The sequence below is a fragment of the Polyodon spathula genome, chromosome 17, assembly GCF_017654505.1.
Source record: "Polyodon spathula isolate WHYD16114869_AA chromosome 17, ASM1765450v1, whole genome shotgun sequence".
Taxonomy (NCBI): Eukaryota; Metazoa; Chordata; class Actinopteri; order Acipenseriformes; family Polyodontidae; genus Polyodon; species Polyodon spathula.
In genome coordinates this window covers 28,488,396-28,509,352 of record NC_054550.1, presented here as the reverse complement: position 1 = coordinate 28,509,352, position 20,957 = coordinate 28,488,396, and the positions used below count along the sequence as shown (strand labels likewise).

Sequence of the window (20,957 nt, the reverse complement as noted above, 5' to 3'; positions counted from 1 at the left end):
CACACACACACATACAAGTTTTAAATACGTAGGGGCTTCCTGTGTTACAGGCAATAGAACCCTACCCGAACCTTACACTTGTGTTTCATGCTGCCCAAAAGAACCATATCCTGTTACCTAATACCTATACAAGAAGTGGGTGGAAAATTAAACTGTAGTTTGGCAGGATAAATGGCCTTTAACTGAGTTAAAGTCAAAATAATGTATGGAAAACAAGGAACATCAGCCAAATTGTAAACATCCAATAAGGAACACAATGTAATTTGGCTTGTAAACTATAGTTGTGTGTAAAACTGAAAAAAACGTGATAGAGGCCGCAAAACAATGGTCCATGTGATTGCTACTGACTAAGGACAATAAATACGAAATTTCTCGAATATGACTAATCCTTTTCAAGCCTATGAAACTCACATGAAACCTCTTGATAAGCACCGCCCCTCCGCCTACGTCCCCAACGAACTCTATCGCTGGCCTGGTTGATTGGTCGAAGGCTTGTCAGTAGGGTAACAATAATCCAACCGGATTGTGGATCAGAAGTGAAAGCTCCACCTCGTTGTCCTTCCTCATTTGTGAACTGGTGCGGATCAAAACTTGAGTAATACAAACAGCTCCGAGAAGTGGAGCAACTGGAACATTTGTCTTGAACATATAATCTTTTCACCATTACACGACTGGTAATGAGTTTCCTAACTCCGTTGTGAACGGGGTATTGGTTTTATGGGTATTATATACAAATCTTTCTAATTATAAGCGGTAAAATACGGTATGATAGCCTGACCACATTTCATGTGGGCAGGATTTAACGTCACTTACTATTGTGTGTGTGAGTGAGGCTCGGGGAAGCGTGTGTCATTAACAAAAGGCTCAATTTCCTCTCTTAAAAAAATCTCATTAAAAGCTTTAATTCGCTTCTCTCTACACGTGTTTCTCTTCAGACTGTTCTCTGTATAACTGGTGAGTTGGGAGACAACAGTTGACTATCCCATAGTAGTTTTTTACTTTGTTTTTCCCTCCAATTTTTGAAAGTCCCGAGAGTTGAGAGAGACAAGAGAAAGGAAAAAGATGCCGCTTCTCCACAGAAAGCCATTTGTCAGACAGAAACCTCCGCTGAATCTCAAGCTCGCGGAAGAGGTTTTTCTTTGCAAAGTGACCAACGAGATCTTCAGAGACTACGAGTAAGGGGGTATTTATTTCAAACAACTAACAGAGTGGCTCATCTTTGCAAACAGAAAGATGACATTTCGTAATTCGACAATAATAATAATTTAAAAAGCATGACAGTCAAGGAAGTCGGTTTCTGGTTGTTCAAGTTCGAACTAATGCGTTAGATGAAAGTTTTATGTTGAGGCTTGTAAATAAAATAAGCAGAATTTAACTGTGTGTTGATGGTATAGGTGATCCAATGTCATGAATTTTCATAACACTAGAGAAGATGCGGTCTGATGGGTTGATACTTTTATGTGTTAGTACTGTACTACTCTGCTAGGCCTTGCTTTACAATAAACATGTACAGCATGCTTACGTTTTATGATAACACACTTTTGTACTTTCGGTGCTGTTAGGTATAAGCCAATACCAGCCTTTGCTCTGCATTGGCTCCAGTAATAATTTACTGCATGGGGTTGAGGTTTGGGTTAATAGAATTAGGAAATATTGATAGAGCCCTTTCTTGATCTTTAGTAATAATAATAATAATATTAATAATAATAACACCCCTCAAGTCCTTACCATTTTAGTAAACACAAAATATGGAATAAGTATTTGTTTTGTTTTTCAAACAACTGGGGGGGGGGGGGTGTTCAGAAGGGAAAATCAATATATATTAAGTGATTAAATCAAAATAAATTAAAATCTGTCACTGCAATAATGTATACAAATACATTGATTTGTATGTTAATTATTGCACCTATTTCATTCATATCAAACAGTGCAATGTGCATAAACAAAGTTTTAATGTAGACAGTTAACCCTAAACTTAAGTAAAGACTCTTAAGGTTTGACAGATTCCAAAGCAACCAATTTGACAGCTGTTCAGTATGCACTATGTTTAGAATAACTATTTTATATAATTACTCACTAGTTTGTTTTTCTTTGCATTATTACATTTTACAGGTTATGATGATATTTTCTTATTTTTAATAGGGAGGCCTAAACAATGAATGTTTACAATGTTCCAAATGTAATTTTGCCCTTTCGGCTTCCACTTAATGTGTTCACTTTTTGTGTGTTCAGTGTGTCTTTGTTGAGGTATATAATGCCCTTATGATAGAAGTTACTGTATATGAAAATAACAAAATTAGATCTGTATAGGAGCATTTCAATGACATTCTAACCAACCTCTAATATTAAAAATACCAGACCTTTATTAATTTGGTAAAGTTGTTTACATATTTAGAGAGCTGTCAATTAAAATAAATAATTGTCTTGGAAAGAAATAATGGGACAATTAAGAACCCTGGAAATATAACTAACATGTGCTTTTTTATAATCTGCAGTGAATTTTTTGAAAGGACTATCCTTTGTAACAGTCTGGTATGGAGCTGTGCTATCACAGGAAAGCCTGGACTGACTTACCAAGAAGCCCTTGAATGTGAGAAACGGGCCAAACAGAATCTACAGAGTTTCCCTGAGCCCCTGATCGTGCCCCTACTGTACCTCACCACCTTGACACACCGCTCTCGGCTTCATGACATCTGTGATGATGTCTTCGCCTATGTGAAGGATCGCTTCTTCGCTGGAGAAACTGTAGATGTAACAAGCACAAATGGAACTAGGTGAGGTCCTCAAAAATTATACCTTGTTTCCATGGACAGCCAACTTGAGTCGACTAGAGTGTGCCCGAATTGGTCTGAATTCTCTCTGAACTCGAGTTGGTGAAAAAGGAGACGCTGCCATGGTTTTCCGAGTTATCACATTGGCCAGGAAATACTTGCGAGTTAAACGGTCAAGGCATGCATTCGCTGCAGACGGTACTGCAATCAAATTGTCAGTAATTTAAAAGATAAATCCATCTAGATATTCTTTGGCATTTGTTTCTTGCAGTACATATACCTCTGGCAGACTGGTTTGCAGAACAGGGAAAGAAGCGCCAGACAAGGGAAATAATGTGTCAGATGTCAAAATGTATATGAGAATGGCAGTGATTAAAAGTAGCCATTTCCATCAAAGGATTTAAAAAATCTGGAATCTATCTGATGTGATCAGAAACCTAGAGGCACTGTAAACTCGAGCACGTACCAGGTTTGGTGGGTCATGGAAACGTGGTTTTAGAAAGACGCATGCTGAGGTTCAAACTTAAAATGACCTACTTAATGTTACCACTGTTAAAATTCTATTTAAACTGACCATCTATTTCTAACTTCCAAAGCGTGGAAAAACATGGTTTGCAGTATTCGTTTTTGAACAAAAGAATAATTGATTGTTGTTGATTATTTGTATCTTACTTCTGCTGTTTTGTCAGGGTTAAGCTTCCAGATGGTATTCTGTAGTTTTAAAAATGAAAAGTATAACAATAATATGGTATGTTTTTTTTTTTAAAAAAGGGTAGTGTTTTTGTTGTAAGTAAACTTTAACCCTTAAAAATAATTTGTCAAAATGAATTACTGAATTATCTTCAGATTAAAATGGTGGAAGAAACATAAGCCAGGATTCTGGTTTTGAAGCACCTGCACAGGTGGAGTAGACAAAGATTATAGGTTGTCATGATCTTCCTGCCCAACTGCAGTTTAATGTGGAATTATCTGATTAATTATTAGAAAAATATATAGTATGTTGTATCTGTTTCCAGAGGGTGGTGTGTGTTCTGTCTTGGCAAAACCAACATGTCATGCCAATGCAGAGCCATTTAAAAGACAAATGGTTAAATAACAAATATTAATCCAAAATACTGAATATTTTAAAAAGACTTAAAGGTTTGACTAATGTTCTGGTTTTCAATGTGACGACAAGTTTCCCTTGTTCTCATGTAATGAGGCTCTATTGTAAATCTGGCATTTTTTGTGGTTCTTTTTTTTTTTTTTTTTTTTTTTTTTTTTTTTTTAACATTGGATTTTTTGTGTTCAGAAGACTTTTGGGCTTTTTTCAGAGATTTTACATGTAGTTTGATTTGCCTGTTTTGGTGATATCAGAAATGACTGATGTGGGTGGAGTTCATACAGAGCCACTCTGATTGGTTGTTTTAGCTCTGGGAGCATTCATCAGACATGCCTGCCTTGTGTTGCTAAAAAACATGAGGCAACATGGAACCACAGCAGGGGAGGGGAGACATGTTGAGCACAGACACTGCTTTCTTCTTTACACACTAATGTGACTATGCCTGGAGGCATGCTAAACACTAGTTAGTGTCTGGGTGCAGGGAGGCGCATAGTTTGAATCCAGTATGAGGCTTGTGGTGCAACGTTAAAGAAAAGGCACTTCCTGGCTTTGTGCTTCAGTCCCTGTAGTCAGTGAGTTGAGGAGAGATTCTTTATCTTGATGAGCAGAATTCTGTGCTCTAAATTTAAATTAACCCTTTGTTCCAGTTGAATACTTTAATAGCACCTATTTCTTGTACCGAAACCTTCTCTTTTCTAGCAAGTTTATTTATTTGTTTGTTTTAATTTGAGGGTGTTTCTCTATAAATAGAAGCACAAACGCATGAAAAACCAGTTTCATTAGACTGAAGTAAATGCTTTTCCATATAGAAACAGCAGAGCTGTGTTGTACCTGGCCTAGCAAATAACTGTGATTTGTAAGCCTCTGTCAATCCTGGAGGCTAGGTCCAGTTCATGCTGTGACTGGATTATACTAATCTGCAGTTTCTGAAATGTTTCAAGCAGTTTGTTTATAACCCTGAATGTGCATAGATCATAATGTGATGGGCACTTTATAGATTAAACTCTGTTATTTTTTCACTCATTGTACTATTGTACTATTTTATCTGCAGGGGGACAAAAAAAACACCAGATGGACAGTTGTAAATTCCTTCTGTAATATATATGTGTTACTTTCTTTGCCCTACATTGAAAATGTACTAACTTTTATTTATTTTACCATAATGTTAGGCAGCCATGCAAGATTCTAGAGGTTCTCTCGCCTCGGCAGAATGGCATTACAAACGGGCACGTCAAACCCAAGACTGAAGGAGACTCTATCATTATAAGTGATGACAGTGAAGATGAAGGAAACACCAAAGCCAGTAAATCTCCAGCAAAGAATGGGTCAGTAAATGTATTGCCTCTAGTTGTGTATTTGCTATTGTTAGTCAACTCTTCATGAATACCTCTGCAGTACTCAAGTGGCGATGTCATTGAATTAAAATTTGTAAACATACACTTGACCTTGAGACAATACATTTTACTTATTTTTCTGTCCTGTTAAGATAATGTTTGTTGGTGTAATTTCAAATTTGTATTTGTTAATAAACAAACCCTGTGTTATCCAAGCACACCATTTGTTTTCAGTAGTATTGCTTGCAGCGTCTTCAGACTAGCAGACAGGCTTAACTCCTCGGCTCTGTCCTAGACCGGTAAAACCTTGGGCGGAGTCTTGGCATCTAAACTATCACCTGTGTATTTCCGATTTCTGATTGTTTTTCTTCCCTCAAACCAACACAGCTCTACTAACAACCCACACAACTAACTAAATATTATCTGGAATCATTTGTGTAGGCATTTCTAAACAGTGAGGTGTTGTCATGTTTCCATCACTAGTGAACAGTACATTTTCTGTATTTTTTTGTGTTCTAGGAAAAAGAAAGCTGTGATCAAACCTTCTTTATTTAAATATAAAGTGCAACCTATTAAAATTGAAGGATGTGAACCAGTTATTGTCAAGACTGGACAGATTAAGTAAGAAAAATCACTTTGCTTTTTAACTGGTACACAACCTCAACTGTGATTAAATGGTCTGCAATCTTAAATGGTGTCTCAAAGTGGTAGATAATACTATTAAAAATAGATGAAATGTGGGTCTGGTTGAAAGTGGTATCCTATCAGGTAAAACAAGTTGAATGCTGTTGACACTTTTTAAAGTGCCTGATATTCTTGGAGATGTGTTTTGTACTTCCTGATATTATCTCCACGACCTATTGATTCTTTATATTTTTCAAGCAATATGTGTTAACTATTTTTGGGATGTAAAAACGCCTATTTTTAACCCTTTTTCTTATTGTAGCCGTAAGAAAAATATTTTTTCTCGGGAGAGATTGAAACTGCTATTGAAACAACACTGTGAGCCTCAGAATGGTGTGATTGGAATTAAGGTATGTTTAAATATCCTTGATTTGCTATAGCCAAGCCACTAATGGAATGGTATTATGTGGTATAAAGGGCTGCCTTAATACGAGGAGGGAACACTTATACATTTATGTTTTTGTTTTGAACAGAACGCTAGTATTACAAAATATAAGTTATTGGATCAGAATTTCTTCTCCTTTTTCCCTGATGAGCCACCAACATTTGTGTTCAGCCCTGCAAGTAAAGGTCGATGTAGACCTGCCAGTGGACAAACCTCTCGTGGACATGTAAGAAATCAAATGTGATTAGACTCTGCTTTTTTAATCTTGCAATGAAATACTGTGGCGTGTGTGTCTGTGTTTTTAAGTTATTAAAACAATGTAAATTGAACCTTCTTACTCATTTAATCTTTAGATGTATTCTTATATTTGATATCCTGTAGTTATTGTATTACTGGATTCATAAAATAGGTTCTTGTTGAGTTCATTGTTTTCACACTGCTTCTCCTGGGTTTTATTTCAGTCTGGCAATGCCACTGATGGAGAACATACTCCCAGGCATAAAAATCATAGCAGAGATAAAGCCGCAAAAGAGGCTGAAAAGCTGCAGAAACAAAAGGAGGAAATGAAAGCTATGGGTAAGGTTCTTTTGTGAGATCTTGTAAAATGGGAACTGAAGCTCAGGTAGAGATGTGGGTTCACATCACAGCTTGATGTGAAAGGCATGTTTATATCCGTGGTTTAAGTGCTGAATTGCAGCCTGTGAGTGCAGGCCCTGGCAGCAACAAATGTTCACTGCACAGCATTGGAATAGAATATAAATTCAGAAAATGTTTAGTTTACCAATAGCCATATACAGTTTTGTATGGAGTTATGAACACTAGACCGCTCAACAGTTTTTCAATTTTGAAAGAGTTAAACACACTTCAGTGTTATGTTTTAGAACTTTCACATTGTTGCATTGCCTACAAAGTATTTATTCTGAATGCATTCCTTCAGAGAATCCACGTCTCTGCTGTTTGACAAGAACATTGATTTCTTTTAAAGCTCTGGAGAAGGCAAAGCTGAGACAAGAAAAATCAGATACTTTTGAGGCCAAGAAGAGGGAGAAAGAAGACAAAGAGAAGAAGAAGGAGGAACTGAAAAAGTTGGTGGAAGTGGAAAGACTGAAAAAGAAAGAGGAGAAAGACAGACTGAAAGCACAAAAGGAGAAGGTAGCCAGATGCTGAGTTATTTTTACTGTGTATATATTCCATGCTGAGATGTACATGGCCTAGTGAGATGAACATTTTGGTGTCCTGCAATTTTAGTCTATCCAGTCTACTGATAGAGAAGCAACACTGTAACTCTGTTTTGTTGGCTTCCATTGTAAACAGTAATTTAAAAACACTGTTAAATGGGTAAACGTGCTTCCACAATGTTTGACGTTGTTGACTGAGGGCATTGTGTCTCACTCTGAGGCATCATTTTGCTTTTATACTGGTTTGCCACTGTGAAAGCAACCTCCCATTCCTGTGGTACATTTTAATTTTTTTACAGGAACGGGAGAAGCTACGAGAAGAGAAACGAAAGTATACTGAATATCTGAAGCAGTGGAATAAACGGCGTGAGGATATGGAATGTGATGATCTTAAGGTACGGTACAGATGCTGTGTATTGAATAGTAAAAATACTATTTTGGTGTAAGAATATAATTTTATTATTTATTAATCCAAACAATATTATTCTGTGCATGGAGATGGATGTAAATCAAATGGAGAAACTTGAGTAGCTCATTAGTAAGAAGCATACTGTAGGTTGCCAAGCAGAAGCTTCTAGATTTTACCTAGAAATTAGACATTTACCAGGTACCAAACCTGGTGAAACAAGCCTGATTATCATTAAAACAAGGTAAAACCATGCTGAAGTGTTCGCAGTACTTCTAGTAATGCTTGCTAGCAACTAGTCGTCTCCTAAATGGAGGAGGCATGGACATAGTGACACAATACTACTACTGAATGGTGCCGATTTTAATCTATACATATACTACTGGTTTTACTTTTGTGACCATTGTTTGGTCTGGTCTTCCAGGAGCTCCCAACCCCCATCCCGGTGAAGACACGTCTGCCCCCTGAGTTCTTTGGAGAGGCCTTGATGGTGCTGGAGTTCCTGCAGGCCTTTGGAGAGCTCTTTGACCTGCAGGATGAGTTCCCTGAAGGCATCACCTTAGGTGGGAGTGATTAGAAGTCAAATGTAAAGGGATTATTTGTCCCATGTGTGATAGTAAATTAAGTATGCAGTAATCTGGTTCAGGATTTGTAGACCACTTGTCTTGTAAAGGAATCTCCACTCTCTTGTGAAGCTGACATGTTTTTTGTGTGTGTTTTTGCTCCAGAGGTCCTGGAGGAAGCCCTGGTGGGCAGTGACCCTGAAGGCCCACTCTGCGAGCTGCTGTTCTTCTTCATGTCTGCCATCTTCATGGCGCTGGCTGAGGAGCAGGAGGATGTAGCACGCGAGCAGCTAGCTGAGGCTGACACCAAAGGTCAGCCCGTCATTGTGCGGCAACGCTGTAGTGTGTTGTAACAAAAGTTTTTTTTTTCATTTTGAATGTTTTATTCTGTGTAACTGCATTAAATCTCTACATTTTTAAATGCACTTTCTTTCTCTCTCGTTAGATCTCACAGAAGCTCTGGATGAAGATGCAGACCCAACCCAGTCTGCCATCAGTGCTGTGGCTTCTCTTGCAGCTGCCTGGCCTCAGCTATACCAGGGTATGTCTTTTTATTTTTAGTACAGTTTGCAATTCTTTCGGGGAACTTTAAAAGCTCTGTATAAACTGATCTTTTTTTGAGGTAAAACTTAAGACCATGTTTTACATTGACCCCAGAATTTATGATCCAGTGTTTTGAAGTCAAAATTCTTTTAAGAATTGTGAATCCTCCACAGGCTGCAGTTTAAAGCAACTAGACCTGGACAGCTGCACTCTCTCTGAAATTCTTCGGCTTCACATCCTGGCTTCAGGTGCTGATGTTACATCAGCCAATGCCAAGTATCGCTACCAGAAACAGGGTGGCTTTGATTCCATGGATGATGCTTGTGTGGAGCTGCGGCTTTCCAGCCCGGGACTGATAAAGAAGCTAGCCACCATCCCAGTATATGATCTGTTACCAGGTGAGAAAATAATGAGCAGTAAAACCCAAAATAGACTTGCCTGGTGTAGGAACAAAAGTAATGATGAACAAACAAAAACATTCTCTATTGTAAACATTTTGGGGATAGATTATTTTTCTTAACCACGAATGTGTTCTCTATATTGCCCTGGTTCAGCTTTCTGAAAAGTTTTTCTTTTGAATATTAAGTCTAGTGATGCTGTTTTTTTTTTTTTTTTTTTTTTTTTTTTTTTTTTACTATTTCAGGCGAGAAGCTGAAAATCCTGCATGCTCTCTGTGGGAAGTTGCTGACTCTCGTCTCCACCCGAGATTTCATTGAAGACAACGCAGATATCCTCCGGCAAGCCAAGCAGGAATTCAGGGAGCTGAAGGCAGAGCAGCACCGCAGGGAGAGGGAAGAAGCAGCAGCCAGGTATTCACTCTGCTGTCCAGCTCTGACTGTGTACCTAGATACAGTCCTGTTCACTGTGTTGTGTGTTTTGGGACTAGAGCTTTAGTTTGTACATAACCATTCAAACGCTTTTGACTACTAAGACTGTTTTCACATGAAACTGGAGGAATGTCCTAATGATGGTGTTGCGAAACAATCAAATATTGGCAGATACTGGGTCCCCATGGGCTTATCAAGTAAAGACCCTATCATACGTGTGTAGATGAGTTATATGATCAGGGACTCCCCCATGTTTGAGCTGTGGGCCCACAGTGAGCACTACATCGGCCTTGGCACTTTTTAGTTCACTGATCAGTAAGTTGGTTGCAGTGGAGAAGTGACACATTCAGCATTTCAAATTGGGTAGAAAATTAAGAATGAATAAATTCAGGTTGTAAGAAAGTAAGGTTTTTTTTTTAGGAAATTGTATGGTATTCTCTTTGGATTCCTTTAAATCTTAAAGCGGTAAATTTATTTAGAGGATAGCAGTGCTACCGAGTCTTAAGATTTTGTTATTTGTCTTATGCTGGCACCATGAAGTGCTCCGAAGGCTCAGTATTATTTAGACATTTATCTGGGTGGAAAACCAGACATACAGTAGTGGAGATCTTTGGTTGATCAAATGAATGAATCCTTGTTTTATAGGTTTCGCAAGAAGAAGGAAGAAAAGCTGAAAGAACAAGAACTGAAGATGAAGGAAAAACATGAAAAGCTAAAGGAGTATGAACAAAGAAATGGCACAAAGGAAAACACTGCTGGGTATGTTGTCTGGAATGGGAATACAAAATAAATAAAAGGAAACATTGTACTTTGATATAGCAAAAACCAAAGAACTTTGGTCATGATGTCTATTAAAAATATGAATTGTAAGAATTCAAGGTCAAGGGGTCGGTACTGTTCTTTAACCTTTAACTACCAAGAATTGGGGGGGTGGGGGTAATAAATAAAACAAGGATATATCTGGTGAACTGCTTGTGATGCAGCTTTTGTAAGTTTTAGTAATAGATCTGAACTGTCAGAAGTCACAATAATGTTTTACTAAACAGACAAATACATTGTATTAACAAAAGTTAAACTTTTGTTGGACACTGCATCTGTTAAATGAAATCATACCAACGCAAAGCTCAGTTTAAGTCTGTTCTGGCAGGGAGGAGGAGCAGGAAGAGATGGACACCAGCACTGAGAGTCATGAGGCAGCCCAGAAGGAAATGGGACAGGACACTGCCACTGAGGACGAGGAGGAATCTGAACCCAAGAAAGGCAAGAAGAGTAATATCAGTTTACTGTAATTGTGTATAACAATTTTGCACTAAGGATATGTTACTTTGTAGGGCGGTATTTAATAATGACCTTTTGCGTTCTCCCTTTCGGGCATGATCATTTTCAGATTATTATTTTTTTTTGTCTGCTTTGTAGAGAGGAGTGCAGGAGGTAAAGAGTCCCCCAAGGTGAACGGCACAGAGAGTAAGGAGACACTGAGCCCTGAGGAGGAGGAGGCCCTGCGGAAGGAGCAGGCGAAGAAGGAGGGGGAGCTGCTGGAGCGTATCCAGAAAGCAGCTGCCTGCACTTACATCTTGCCTCTAGGCCGGGACCGTCTCTACCGTCGCTACTGGCTCTTCCCTTCTGCCCCGGCCCTATTTGTGGAGGAGGATTACTCAGGACTCACAGAGGACATGCTGCTGCCCAGTGACTCGAGGACTGCAGTCCAGGGACCGACCTTGGAGAACAAAGACCTTCAGGACCCTGTCACCACCCCTGTGCACCCTGGCCAGGCTACAAGCACTTCCGCCATTGTCAACAGCACTCAAGAGTCCTCCAAACCAGTAGACAAGCCAAACCTCTGGGCTTTCTACAGTTCACCAGAGCAGCTAGGTCAGCTGATTGAGGCACTGAACTCCAGGGGGCGCCGAGAGAGTGGTCTAAAAGAGACTCTGCTGCAGGAGAAGACAAGAATTACAAATATGCTGAGCAGCTGCCCCACACACAGGTTTCACATTCCTGGTAGGTGGTACAGCAAGCTTGTATTTCTTCATTCAGTACAAGGAAAATACTGTTAATAAGGTTTAGAAATAAAACTGACATACTTTTGAGTGATGTAGGTGAAATATAAAAAAAAAAAAAAACTTTTAAAGAAAAGTTTAAAGAAATCAGATGGAGTTCTCACTCTTTTTCTGTTTGTCATTGTGATCTTAAATCACTACCATTGTTACAAATATCCTCAGGTGAAACAATGGTATGTAAGGTCTGTAAGATCTTGTTAAAGCCATTCAATGAGTTAAACTTGACCCTTAACAGTGTTTGCAATATAAAAACCAATTTTTTTACATTTTTACAATTATTTGGTGAAGTTTTGCAGGGTTGTGTAATAGCCTTGGGAGAAACTTGGTGGTGGTAAATAACATTCATAAACCTTGGCCTAATGTGGCTGCCGTTTTTGTAGTCAAAAGACTAAAACCTTTGAGATGTTGGTACTATGATGCTAGCATCTAATAATACTGTTTGACATTGGTCTTGTGACCTTGGTCAAATTATTTCAGAAAGTTCTTTCTGTGTTGCTCATGTTCCATTATTGTAATTGGCCAGTAAAAATGAAAAGTTTTGAAGTGATGTTCGCATTACATGGTGCTGCAAGGGGATTCTTGTGTTTTCATTTATATTATTATTATTAATACTATTATTATTACTATTTTCAGATAAGCCACAAGCTGAGAGCAAGCTTGTGTCTGGCAAATTGAAAGGTGCTCAGATTACCCAGGATACTCAGCTGTCAGCAGTGAAACACCTTGAAACACGGCTTAAGGACCTGCTGTTGGATATCGAGGACAGAATTTATCAGGGCACTTTGGGAGCAGTAAAGGTATATTCACTGTATTGTGGTCTTTTATAAATACCAGGGTTTCTGTTCTTGTTAGCTACATTTGTCAAATCTTCAAAGGTGCTTATAAAGCTGACTTGTATAGAATAATTCATGGTTATAATCCACTAGAGTTGAACCAGAAGTAAAAAGCAATGTAGTTAGGAGGTAAGAGGTTTATGGTGTTTATGTGATACTATAGTACACCCTCGCTATAACAAACCTTCAGCTATAATGAATGTGGCCCCTGGACGCCAAATAGAAAAAAAAAAAAACTCAAACTATTTTTATCTCTCTTGCGCTGTGTAACTGCCTCCAAAACGAAAATCGTTTTGTGTTGCAACAAAGCTGGAAACTATTGATCGTTTGAAAAAAGGAATAACACAGGCATACCTCTGTTGTGAATATAGGTATTCAAAAACCATTCTGTTTTTTGGTTTGTTCAGCAAACCAAAATTGATTTAAAGTAAAAAAAAAATAAACAAATAAAAACTTGAAGATCTGATTAACTTTTCTTGTCATACATTTAATGCCGGGTTGATTTTTGAATAAAAGCTTAGTTTGGGATTTTTGCTTTTTGTTCTGCGTTTAATTCTTTAATGAATAGGATAATGCAAAGACAGAATACTGCTTACATGAGACGAACAGGTATATGTAGTTCTACTTTTATTCACAATCTCACTTCATCTTTCTTTTTGATTGTCCTTTTGCTACAATGAACACCTCGATATAACGAACAAAAGGCTTGGACCCCAGCCGGTTAGTTATAGCGAGGGTATACTGTACTACTTCGGTTAACAGTTGCATGTTTGCTTGGTTGACTCAATTAGGAAATCTCACTAGCACTAGCTCTGTGGTGTCTAACAAGTGCAGGAATCATCACCTGACATATGATATATGAGCGTGCACACACACACGCACTAATCCAGACCAAAAATCTGTGGGGCCTCGGTATGTGTGCCAGTGATAGCTTTCCAGCTGCTATTAACATTTAATACCAATCAGGAAATCCTGTTGTTGTTGTTCTTATTATTATTATTATTATTATTATTATTATTATTTATTATTATTATTATTATTAAAGTGAAGTGTGCCAAGGAAACAGAAAATAATTAAACAAGGAAGGCAGCAGCAATGTGACCCCTGTGAATGCATTAATAACTGGAGGATTAGCACCGGACTACAAAAGATGACAATAGTGTAAGAGCAAGGTAGAAATGCAAAGGAACAGGAATATTGGCGTGCTTGGGATAGGATAATCTATCGGTGTGGAAATTCTGGACATGTATTCTGTACTGAAGTACAGAGTAGAAACTGAATGTAACATAACCCACTTTTAGCACTGAACCTGATTTTTGTAGGTTAAGGAGAGACAGGCCTGGAAAAACGCTTTGGAGAGTGGCCAGTATGAGTTACTGAGCAGTGAAATCAAGGAAAATGGAATTGTGGAAACTGAAAACGGTCATGTGGAGGAGATGGGAATAGAAGAGGTGAACATGAAACTTGGCACAAAAGACAGGTAATATGTAAATAGATTAAAGGCTAACTATAACATTAAAAATAATCGACTTCCAAAAATATTTTGCGGCAATAATTTTACAATACTGCTGTTGACACGTTTTTTAAACCATTTAAGGCAGTGACTTAATTTGGAGCATTACATAAACACTGTACTGTATACTAAATATGGCAGAGACCTCGATCCATGACACATATCTGCCTTATACATGTGACTTATATTTCTGCATGACGGGAACTAAACCCTTCTTGTCCAATACACAGCTGTTACAGGTGTTGTGAAGTAATAATAAACTTTTTACTGTCCAAATCAATAGCTCATCTATCCATTGTACTACAAGTTTACAAACCATTCAGTTAGAAGTGTCTTCCCCCTTATTTAAAAAAGAAAAGTGTTTCAGAATGACCCCTTGTCTGTTTTCCATAGGTTACTTGAGTTAAAGAGTGAATGTCAGAGCACTGCCTCTACCAGCACCAGCACGCCACAGCCAGTAAATAATGCAGTGCATTACCTGGCATTAGCTCTATCCCAAATTGAACAAGGCATTGAGCGGAAATTCCTTAAACCACCATTGGGTAGGTACAGCAATCTCTTAGTACAGACCCTGAAGAAGTGTGATTATTTACAAGGCACAAGTTGCTGGATAAATGTGTCTCGTTATACAAAAATGACTATGTATAGTTTACATTATTTACCTGCAGAAAACACCTTGCTATTGGCTGTATTGTAGAATTGGTATTTAATCTTGTCAAACAAATGTTTTATTTGTTTAAAATACTTTTTTTATATTGCTACTTTTGTTATATTTGTGTGTGTGTGAGATCTCTCTCTCTTCTGCCGAGTCAACTGCCCTGTTAGAACAACTTCACCCCATCGGACACTGCAATTTCTTACTTGCAGATTACTTAAAGTGCTTTATTTTAGCGGACCAAAAAAAAACACATTTTATGTTTATTAAATGTAGTGCTGTGTGTGTCTGTACATATATATATATATATAAAAATTATACAGTCAACATCGGCTGACTCAACACCCCATGGGAATGCTATTTATTGTTGACTTATCCAAGGTGTTGAGTTAACCACAGGTGCACATGAGCCTTGGCATTAACATGCATGTAGGTAACAGAACTCGCATGTTTATAGTATTTACAAGTTTATTTTTAGACTACAGTGTTATTTGTACGAAAGCAATCCAACCACAGACTGTTAACCATACTTTTAGGTAGTGGCTTGTACTATCTAATTTGACGGCTCAAAAAGCAAAAGTTAACAAATGTACATTATACAGAATTAACAGAAAAACAGTAAAACGACTTAAGTTTAATAAGTCTCAAGTTTCAAGTAAAATATGGTGTCGTATAAAAAAAATTAAGAGATGCATATATTTTGTATGGAGAAAATGCGGGTCCAAGACTGTCTGTCAAATTAAGCAAAGGTGTTGAGTTAACCGAGGTGTGTGTGTGTGTGTGTGTGTGTGTGTGTAATTATACACACACACACACACACACACACACACAATTATTGTGTGCATTTTTATGATAGTTTTCCTTCATTTAAACAGGGGATGAAGATTTGAAAAAGGATCAAAAAGGAAAGAGAAAAGAGGACAAGAAAAAGAAAGATGAAGACCAATCTAGTGAAAAAGATGGTAATCATCAATTATATTGGGCTAAATTTACATGTAATATTACTCTTAACATCTCTGGGGAATTAAATTAAATTCAGCACATTGAATAACAACTAATCTTTTAACAGATTGATTTGGCCAGGTCATTCAGGCTGCACAGGCCTCCCTGAGGCATTTAGAAATAAAACTAATCACCTGGCGTAGTGACTAACTAGCCAGATGGATTCCTGTGCAATCATTTTTAAAAATAAGAGTATTAAAAATTAGTAAATAAATGATATTTTTAAAAGTAAATAACACCAAAATTCTTCATGATGTTTACCATTCAGATGCCAGCGACAGTGGCCGTGTGCACAAGACTGTTCTGGATCGTTGGAGAGAATCCCTGAGCTCCTGTTCTAGCCTGTCCCAAGTATTCCTTCACCTATCCACTCTGGACCGCAGTATCATGTGGTCTAAGTCCATCCTAAATGCTCGCTGTAAGATGTGTCGTAAGAAGGGTGATGCAGAGAACATGCTCCTATGTGATGGCTGCGATCGAGGACATCATATCTACTGTATCAGGCCAAAGCTCAAGGTAACGAAACTGGGGTTCACATTCTAGAAGAATGCTGCTTTATCTGAAGATGTATTGATTAGTATTTTTAAATTACTCTTTTTTCAGTGGAGTCCTGCTAGTCAGAATTTCAGTGGGTGCCCCAAGGTCTAGTGAGCCAGTGCATTAGTCAATAGCATAACCCAAAAAACTTACTGGTTTTGACTTTCACATACCCAGTAAGCAGTTTAGCAAAAGCAGAATTTAATAAAAAATGCAGTGGAAGACTAACCTGTATGGATTTCAGTCAATCCCCCAAGGTGACTGGTTCTGCCCAGAGTGCCGGCCCAAACAGCGTTCCCGACGGCTGTCCTCCCGCCAGAGATCATCAGTCGACTCAGATGAGGAGCAGGGGTCTGCGAGCGAGGGAATGGAGGAAGATGAAGAGGATGAGCAGACAGAGGAGGAGGATGATGATGAAGAGGAGCATGAATCTGAAGAGGAAGAGTATGAGGATGATGAAGAGAGGTATGCTTTAACCGTGTCTCATTGTCCAGAACAAAATGCAGCATCTATTAGAATTAAGGTTTCAGATTCAGTTGTGCTTTTGTCATTAAATCATTTGGAAAACACGTGTTGCATAGAAAGTGTTAAACACCATGAATGTGGGTCATAATGATCTTTTAATGGTCCTGACACCTGTAAAGTGTGATTTTATGTTTTGCATTTTACATTCTTGATATACCTGTTTTTTATTTATTTATTGCAGTCTTCCAAAGAAACGTCAAGCAGCAGTCAAGCTGCCACTGAACACCAAAGGCGGCAAATCCAGTTCCCCCAGTACAGGACGAGGCTCTCGGCGGCAACCAGAATCTGGTAGATCCACTCCTCGCAGCCAGCAGAGCACCTCAAAACAGACCACATCTACTGGAAAGGGTGGCTCCAAGAGCTCTGGAAAGAAAGGGAAGGCTACTCCAGCATCTGAGAACAGGCCTCCCTCCAGGCCTGGCAGTCGCTCCAGCAGCAGGCTCAGCTTGGAGCTGAAGTCAGCCGACAGCTCCTTCGCAGACCTGTCCAGCTCTCGTTCTAGAGCGAGCAGGGGGAAGAAGACTGTGGAAAATACTCCTGAAAGCAGCCCTGCGTTATCCCGGAGCTCAAAAAACAGCTCTTCTCGAGGAACTTCACAGTTGGTGTCGCCCCAGGAGAGCGAAGTGGATCGCAGGGGAAAGAAGAGACAAGTCACAGGTAGGAAGAATAACCAGATATTTTGATTTGGCACGATGCTTAGATTCTTTAACCCTTTGCGGTCCAATGTCGGACCATGTCAGACATCATCGAAAAGACATAAAGCAAAGGTTTCTAGTCGTTTTTTCTCTGGAAAAAGCTGAGAAAACCATTCAATGGCTGAGTGAGAGTGAAAAAAAAAGGGGGCGTGTGAGCAATAGCCCTAGCAGCTGCACCATACAGAGACGAACAAACAAACAAAGGAGGTAGCTGCTTCCGCATCCAGCGCTCAAAGAATATCACAGACATTTGCAGAGCTTTTTGAAGTGTTGTAGTAATAAAATAATGACTTGGATCGCATTATTGAGGAGTTTGGTGATTAAAACGAGTGATCAGGAGAGGATTTATCAGTATGCACGTCTATGAAGAGGTATGTGAAAAATATAGCGAACACGGGGTGGGGCTTGGCTGGAGATGCAGTACTGATGTCGCATTGCAATGCCCATTAAACCAGATTTACTGGGGCGGGGAATATTTTAAACAGCGTGTGTACAATAAACGGCACGTGTGAAAATAAAATTGACCTGACGTGTCTGACAGGCGCTGAATAAATGGACTGCAAAGGGTTAAATGTGTATTTCCAGAATTTAGCTTACCTTGCTATTCCTTTTGTCCCAAGTGTGTACAGATTTCCAAGCTGCAATTATTCCATGTCATGTTGAAATGCTAAACTTATTTTGTTCGCCTGTTTTAGATGCAGCAGACCAGACTACCCAAGTTAAAGCTGTGGTACCTCCTCCAGTGCCCCCCAACAGGAGGAGTTCAGGTCGAAACTATGGTGTGCACGAGCTGTCGGCATGCGAACAACTTGTTGTAGAGTTGGTACGGCATGAAGACAGCTGGCCATTCATGAAACTGGTCTCTAGAACCCAGGTAAAGATCCTGTATCACTTGTACTACATAGATATACAGCTATGTAGGTTATCTTTTATAAAGTGGAAACTCCTGACAAAGGAGTAAAAAGTGTGTTACCCGTTACTATTAGTAAACTTAGGTTTCCTTTTGTAAAGGTACTTCATGATACTTGGTTTTAAGCTATATCCTCCCCAATAGCAGATTGATTCCACTATATTTTAGCCTAGAGTTCTGCATCGGGTCGGGTACCCGTGGTAAAAAGTGTAAGTGGGTCATAAAAATCGGACCCGCACAGGACATCTTTACAAATGCAACTTGCACCATGTTTGTGACAGGAATACATCTGCAAAACTGATGTACTTTTAGATTTGTTTAGTTTTGTAAACTTTTTGTAAACTTTCCTACACATGATGTGAATTGCACCCTTGAGTAAATGAATGGTTTTGATAAATGTTGGGGACATTGCTCTCGTACTTTTGAAACAACTGGAAAAGGAGTAATAAGTGCTCAACAGGACTGCCAAGTTTGAATCCCAGTAGGTCAACCATGGAGCTGCCTGGTGTTCTGTAGCTGGCATTGATTTATGTTAAAGTAGATAACTACTCCAATATAACAGTTCATCAATAGGTGTAGGAAAGTAAATGCAAAACCATAAATTAAGTTTTTGATTCCCAGTTATCTTTCCCCCCACCCACAGGTGCCAGATTACTATGATGTCATCCAAAAGCCTATTGCCTTGAATATAATCAGAGAGAAAGTCAACAGCTGTCAATACAGTATGGCCTGTAAGTTGAATTATTTACTGTAGTTTTCACCTTCATTGTATTTATGTATGTAATTTGAATGATTAGCTGTTTTGTTTATGTGGGACCTGGAATTCTTTGAGGATCAGAACAGAGTTTGACTGTAATACTGAAAGCCCGGCCATCCTTGTAGCAACACCTGTCTAGGGAACATTTAGCAACCTGAGGTCCGAGAAGGAAAATGATCAATTAAGTTGTTGGTAGGCCTACTTCTGCGCTTTCATTAACATGGTAGATACAATCAATCAATCTATTTTATATAGCGCCTTTCATAGTGGACCACCATCACAGAGCGCTTTACAAGATGCACTAACAAGAAAATCCATAATACTTCAAATGTGTAATACATTAAGTACAGTGGAAAGTGCATAATACATGATGGTAGCATAATACAAGAAATAGTACATTAAATACAGTGGAAAGTGCACTCCTCCTTTATGTCTTTAATAATCTGCTGTCTGTTTTCTGGCCCTCCAGCTGATTTCATTGGAGATGTAGAATTGATGTTCGCCAACTGTTTGGAATACAACCCTCGTAACACAAACGAAGCAAAAGCTGGAGTCCGTCTTCAAGCCTTCTTCCACAGCCAGGCTCAGAAACTGGGAGTTCAAATAAAATCTGCAGACCAAATAAATTCTCCACCTACCAAGAGGTCAAGGATGTAAGCCTTCCACAGAACTCTGATGCTTAATTCTGGAAATATGAGCATTCAGTAAAGATAAACAAGCTCTTAACTCAGACTAAAGAACCCCTTTACTTTGTAAAGAGAAGGAAGTACATAAAAGCCTCACAACTATCTTCACAAACTGTGACGAAGGAGGCATGGCAATTTATTGGGGTTTTAAACAGAGTCAGGTGGTGGCATAAAATCCTTATGCTATTTTAAAGGCCTTCAGGAACTTGCTTTCAAATGCCTTGAGATATGATCTGCACTGTAATCTTTTTCAATTATTTCCATTGTACAACACTCAGGAGATTTGCATTTTGTTGTGATATTTTTGTTAGGTTGCATAAGATATGTATATTGGTAACAATTCTGGACATCTTTGGGTTTTTTTGTTTTGTTTTTTTTGCCAATAAATTTCAGGTTTTCAGTAACTGTATTCCAGTCTGATTGCTTTTTTTAAAAGTTTTCAGTATAGTTTTTCTAGATTTATTTTCGTAGCACCATTTATTGTAGAAAATAATATTTGATGTATTTGGGGGATGGTGTATCAGGTTCCAGAGTCAATGCAACACTACACAGAAATTAAAATGCATATCCTTTGAAAGCTCTTGCTTGCTAAACCTTGTAGATATTTATTTAGTGTTTCATATAATTCAGGGTTTGAGACCTTTTTTTCTATTTAAATAAAAATGTTCCTATGAAAGGCGGTTTGCCTTAGATTTTTTTTTTTCATTGTTATATGAACTATTTCACATGGGCTTTCTGATAATAATCTAGGCTGTTGCCTACATAGAATTTTTGACCGAGAAAGGTATTTAAATAACTTTTATACCATTTTCTGTATATTTTTTTTCTACCTGTAAAAATAAATAAATTGTTGAAATTGTTTCATACTTGTGGCTTTTATTTACTAATTCCATAATATGCCATTTTTAAAAAATACACACAGCTTTTCTAAAATGTATTGTTAATTTCCTGTAAACAAAAAGTGTTTTTTTGTCAATATAAAACTAGTACA

The 20,957-nt window shown here is 38.4% G+C and overlaps 1 protein-coding gene across 2 annotated transcripts; it reads left to right on the top strand.

Moving 5' to 3' along the window:
• Positions 1 to 561: 561 nt before the first annotated feature.
• LOC121329930 (bromodomain adjacent to zinc finger domain protein 1A-like) lies at positions 562 to 20,793 on the top strand. Of its 2 annotated transcripts, XM_041276015.1 has the most exons (28): positions 564 to 674; positions 1,027 to 1,175; positions 2,496 to 2,774; positions 5,043 to 5,198; positions 5,727 to 5,828; positions 6,154 to 6,241; positions 6,365 to 6,502; positions 6,738 to 6,852; positions 7,262 to 7,428; positions 7,754 to 7,849; positions 8,285 to 8,423; positions 8,589 to 8,735; positions 8,869 to 8,964; positions 9,140 to 9,364; positions 9,610 to 9,775; positions 10,439 to 10,552; positions 10,941 to 11,053; positions 11,210 to 11,794; positions 12,487 to 12,650; positions 14,009 to 14,166; positions 14,593 to 14,741; positions 15,730 to 15,816; positions 16,125 to 16,372; positions 16,638 to 16,858; positions 17,100 to 17,575; positions 18,309 to 18,487; positions 19,167 to 19,254; positions 19,750 to 20,793. In XM_041276015.1, exons 2-28 carry the CDS (start codon positions 1,063 to 1,065, stop codon positions 19,935 to 19,937), a joined length of 4,797 nt encoding a protein of 1,598 aa, XP_041131949.1. In that variant the 5' UTR covers positions 564 to 674; positions 1,027 to 1,062; the 3' UTR covers positions 19,938 to 20,793. The 2 variants fall into 2 exon arrangements, with proteins under 2 accessions (XP_041131948.1, XP_041131949.1); XM_041276014.1 differs by having other exon boundaries at positions 562 to 1,175.
• The last annotated feature ends 164 nt before the right edge of the window (positions 20,794 to 20,957 follow it).